General features: G+C 58.7%; 1 protein-coding gene across 1 annotated transcript in view; it reads right to left on the bottom strand.

Annotated features, from left to right (window-relative positions):
• Positions 1-2,098: 2,098 nt before the first annotated feature.
• IRGQ (immunity related GTPase Q) overlaps positions 2,099-2,889 on the bottom strand; it is a 3,335-nt gene continuing 2,544 nt past the window's right edge. Inside the window, exon 3 of the mRNA XM_042781276.1 lies at positions 2,099-2,889. This exon is cut by the window's right edge and continues 101 nt beyond it. Within this exon, the coding sequence (XP_042637210.1) occupies positions 2,099-2,889 (791 nt within the window).

Raw genomic sequence — 2,889 nt, 5'->3', positions numbered from 1 at the left:
CTGTCCTAGGTGCTGGGGCTAGAGCCGAGAACAAGACATGCCAGGGGCCAACAGCTGATAAATAGGTAAATGAATGAATGAATAAATAAATAAATAGTGTTTGGGATTTCATACTGGCTACAAGGAGAATCAACTGGGTTAGGAATGGGGCTGTGGAAGCTACTTCAGCTGTCCTTGGGTGGTACGAACAGGTAACACGCTCGGCTGCTTACTGAAAGTCTGCAGGTTCAAGTCTACCCAGAGGCACCTCAGAAGCACCTGGCGATCGACCTACTTCCATCGTCTTTGAAAATTCTACAGAGCACAGCACTTGACTTACACACATGGGGTCACCATGAGTTGGAGCTGAATTGATGGCAACTGGGTGGGTGATACTTCATTAGGGTGGTCAGAGAAAGCCTCTCGGAGGGGACATTTGAGCACAGATCTGATTGACAAGAAGCAGGCAGTCCTAGGACGATCTGAGGGCAGACCATTACACACAGAGAGAACAGTAAGTGCAAAGGTCCTGAGGCAGGACCCAAGCAGCCCATCCAAACATCTGAAGGCAGGTCCACCATGCTGGCTGGGGGCCGGGTAGTCAAGGAATGAGGACAGGCAGGGGGCAGACCACAAAGGGCCTTGCTGTGTGATGCTGGGCTGAGAGCCTCCACTCTAGGCTTTGGTGGCCCATCTATCACAAAAGACCGTCTACTGGACGGTCTGTCCAGCGCTCTACTTCTGTTCTGGACACGGAAGGGTTCTGTGCCCTGATGCTTCTGTACATGGAGCTAGCAGCCTGAGACGCTCTAGGCACCGTGGTTTCTGCCTTTGCCTCCCTCGTGGCATATTCACATAGTCTGGGCTGCCTGCCCAGTCATTCTGTGGGCCCTTGTTCACTGCAGAACTTTGTGTACAGACCTGAGGCAGCCACAGAGAAATGTCTGGACTGGTGCAGCAGTGTAGCTCCTTTCCGGGTGTGTGTGTGTGGGGGGGAAGAAGATGCACAAAATACCAAGGCCAGAAAGGGTTGGGGTTTCATGACAGAAGAAATCAAGACCAAAGACAGGCAGAAATTCCTAAAGAGAGACAGAGGAACAAACTCCCCAAAGACCCCCTGAAGCACTTGGGGTCAGCACCTGTGAAATGGGGGCAGTCAACCTTACTCCCAGTCAAACTGACAAGAGGGAGGGACAGCCGCCAGGGCCCAAATCCATGAGAGGTTTGTGGGAGACGGCTCTGAAGTCATGGGTTTCTGCCATTCTACACCCAGGTTACCCCCAGAGCCAGGTGCAAACCTCTTGCCCCTCTCCCTGAAAGCCGGGAAAGGAGTCAAGAGACACAGGAGGAGCCAATATCAGACACTATCCTTCTACTCCCCAAGAGGGACCAAGGGGTCTCCAGCTCTCCCCCGAAGACCTTCTTTTCTCTCTTTCCTGCCGGATCGACACCTCCACCCACACAGGAATCAGCAACCAAGGTCCACAGTCCTCTTAGGGGCCAGGAGTCCGAGACCCCAGCGTATCCCTCTCCAACTGCCCAGCAAGCTTCAAAGCTCTCTGACCCCTTGAAGACCTAGAAGGATGTGTGCAGGCCTCTTCTCCCCCAGGAAACCCAGAACCTGTATCCCTTCCAGGCTTCCAAGTGTTGTAGCTCACTAGGGTACCCAGGTCCCCTTGGGCCACACTGAAGTCCATGTCCCCAGTCATGGACACCACCCCCCAAGCAGGATCTTCACTTCGTCTACCAAGGAGGAGATGTCAATGGTTCCAGTCTCTTTCTAGGAGCCAGCCCAACTCCTTTCTAGACACAGGAATCTGGGTGTTAGCTCCCTCAGAGGATTCAGGAGTCCTGTCTCTCTATTTCCCTGGCAGGACTTAGAAATCCAGATGACTCGAATCACACAACCCAATGTTAAACGGGAACCCTCATCCCTCGTAAGTACACAGAATTCTGGGTGGCTGTCGCTGCTCTATCATTTCAGAGGCTCAGGCATCCCACCCCGCAGTCTTGTCCTCCAAGCCCCTCCCTACTAATGGGGACTCGGGATCCTCTATTTCCGAGGAGACGGTAACTCGGACGCTGGGCACCCCGAAAGCCCAGGTCCCCACTCAACTCCTTACTGGGAGGGTGTGTGGAGTGCCAGCACCGCCTGGGCGTCCGCCTCCATCTCGTCCAGCGCCTGCAGTAGGACGCCATGTGCCGCACGGTAACCCAGGCCACCGGTCGCCGCCGCGCCGCCCGCTGGCCACAGGAAGGAGAGCGCGCCCAGCGCTGCGCCTCCGGCCGTGCCCTCTCCCGCCCACGCGCCCAGTCTCGCCTCCACCTCCGCGCGCGTCACTGGGCCCGGAAAGTGCGCCCGCGCTGCCAGCTCCCCAGGAGTTAGGCCCAGCGCACGCTCGCGTCGTGCCAGAGCCGCCGGTTCGAGACCCAGGGCCCGCCGCCACTCCGCCAGCTGGCCCCGTAGAAGCGCCACATCACACGCCCAGCCGAGTCCCGGTACCGGAGCCGCCGCCGCTGCCAGGCTAGCCAGTAGAGCCGGCCGCCACGCCCCGGCCCGCAGCGCTGCAGCCTTGGTTCGGGCCGCACCGGCAGAAGAGGGTGGCAGCGCCAGCAGCAGCGCCCCCGCCTGGGCCGGAGGGAGGGCGCGGCGCAGCCACTCGCAGAGCCCGGGAAGTCCGGCCGGCCGCAGGGGAAACACCGGCGGCGGCGCCTCCTCCAGCACCTCCCATGTCTCGTCCTCGGGGTTCAACGGGACCGCCCGCTCTGAATCTCCGCTGCCCGATTTCTTCGCACCAGTGCCAAGGTGCTGCAAACTGTCGCTGCCTGCTTTCTCTGAACCTTCCCCACGGCCTGTTCTCTGGGATCCAATGCCCTGGTTCTCCCTTCCCTCACTGCGTGCCTTCTCCA

Source organism: Orycteropus afer, unplaced genomic scaffold, assembly GCF_000298275.1.
Source record: "Orycteropus afer afer isolate SDZICR_OR568_19922 unplaced genomic scaffold, OryAfe1.0 scaffold00099, whole genome shotgun sequence".
NCBI classification, from domain to species: domain Eukaryota; kingdom Metazoa; phylum Chordata; class Mammalia; order Tubulidentata; family Orycteropodidae; genus Orycteropus; species Orycteropus afer.
This window is presented reverse-complemented; position numbering and strand designations above follow the sequence as displayed.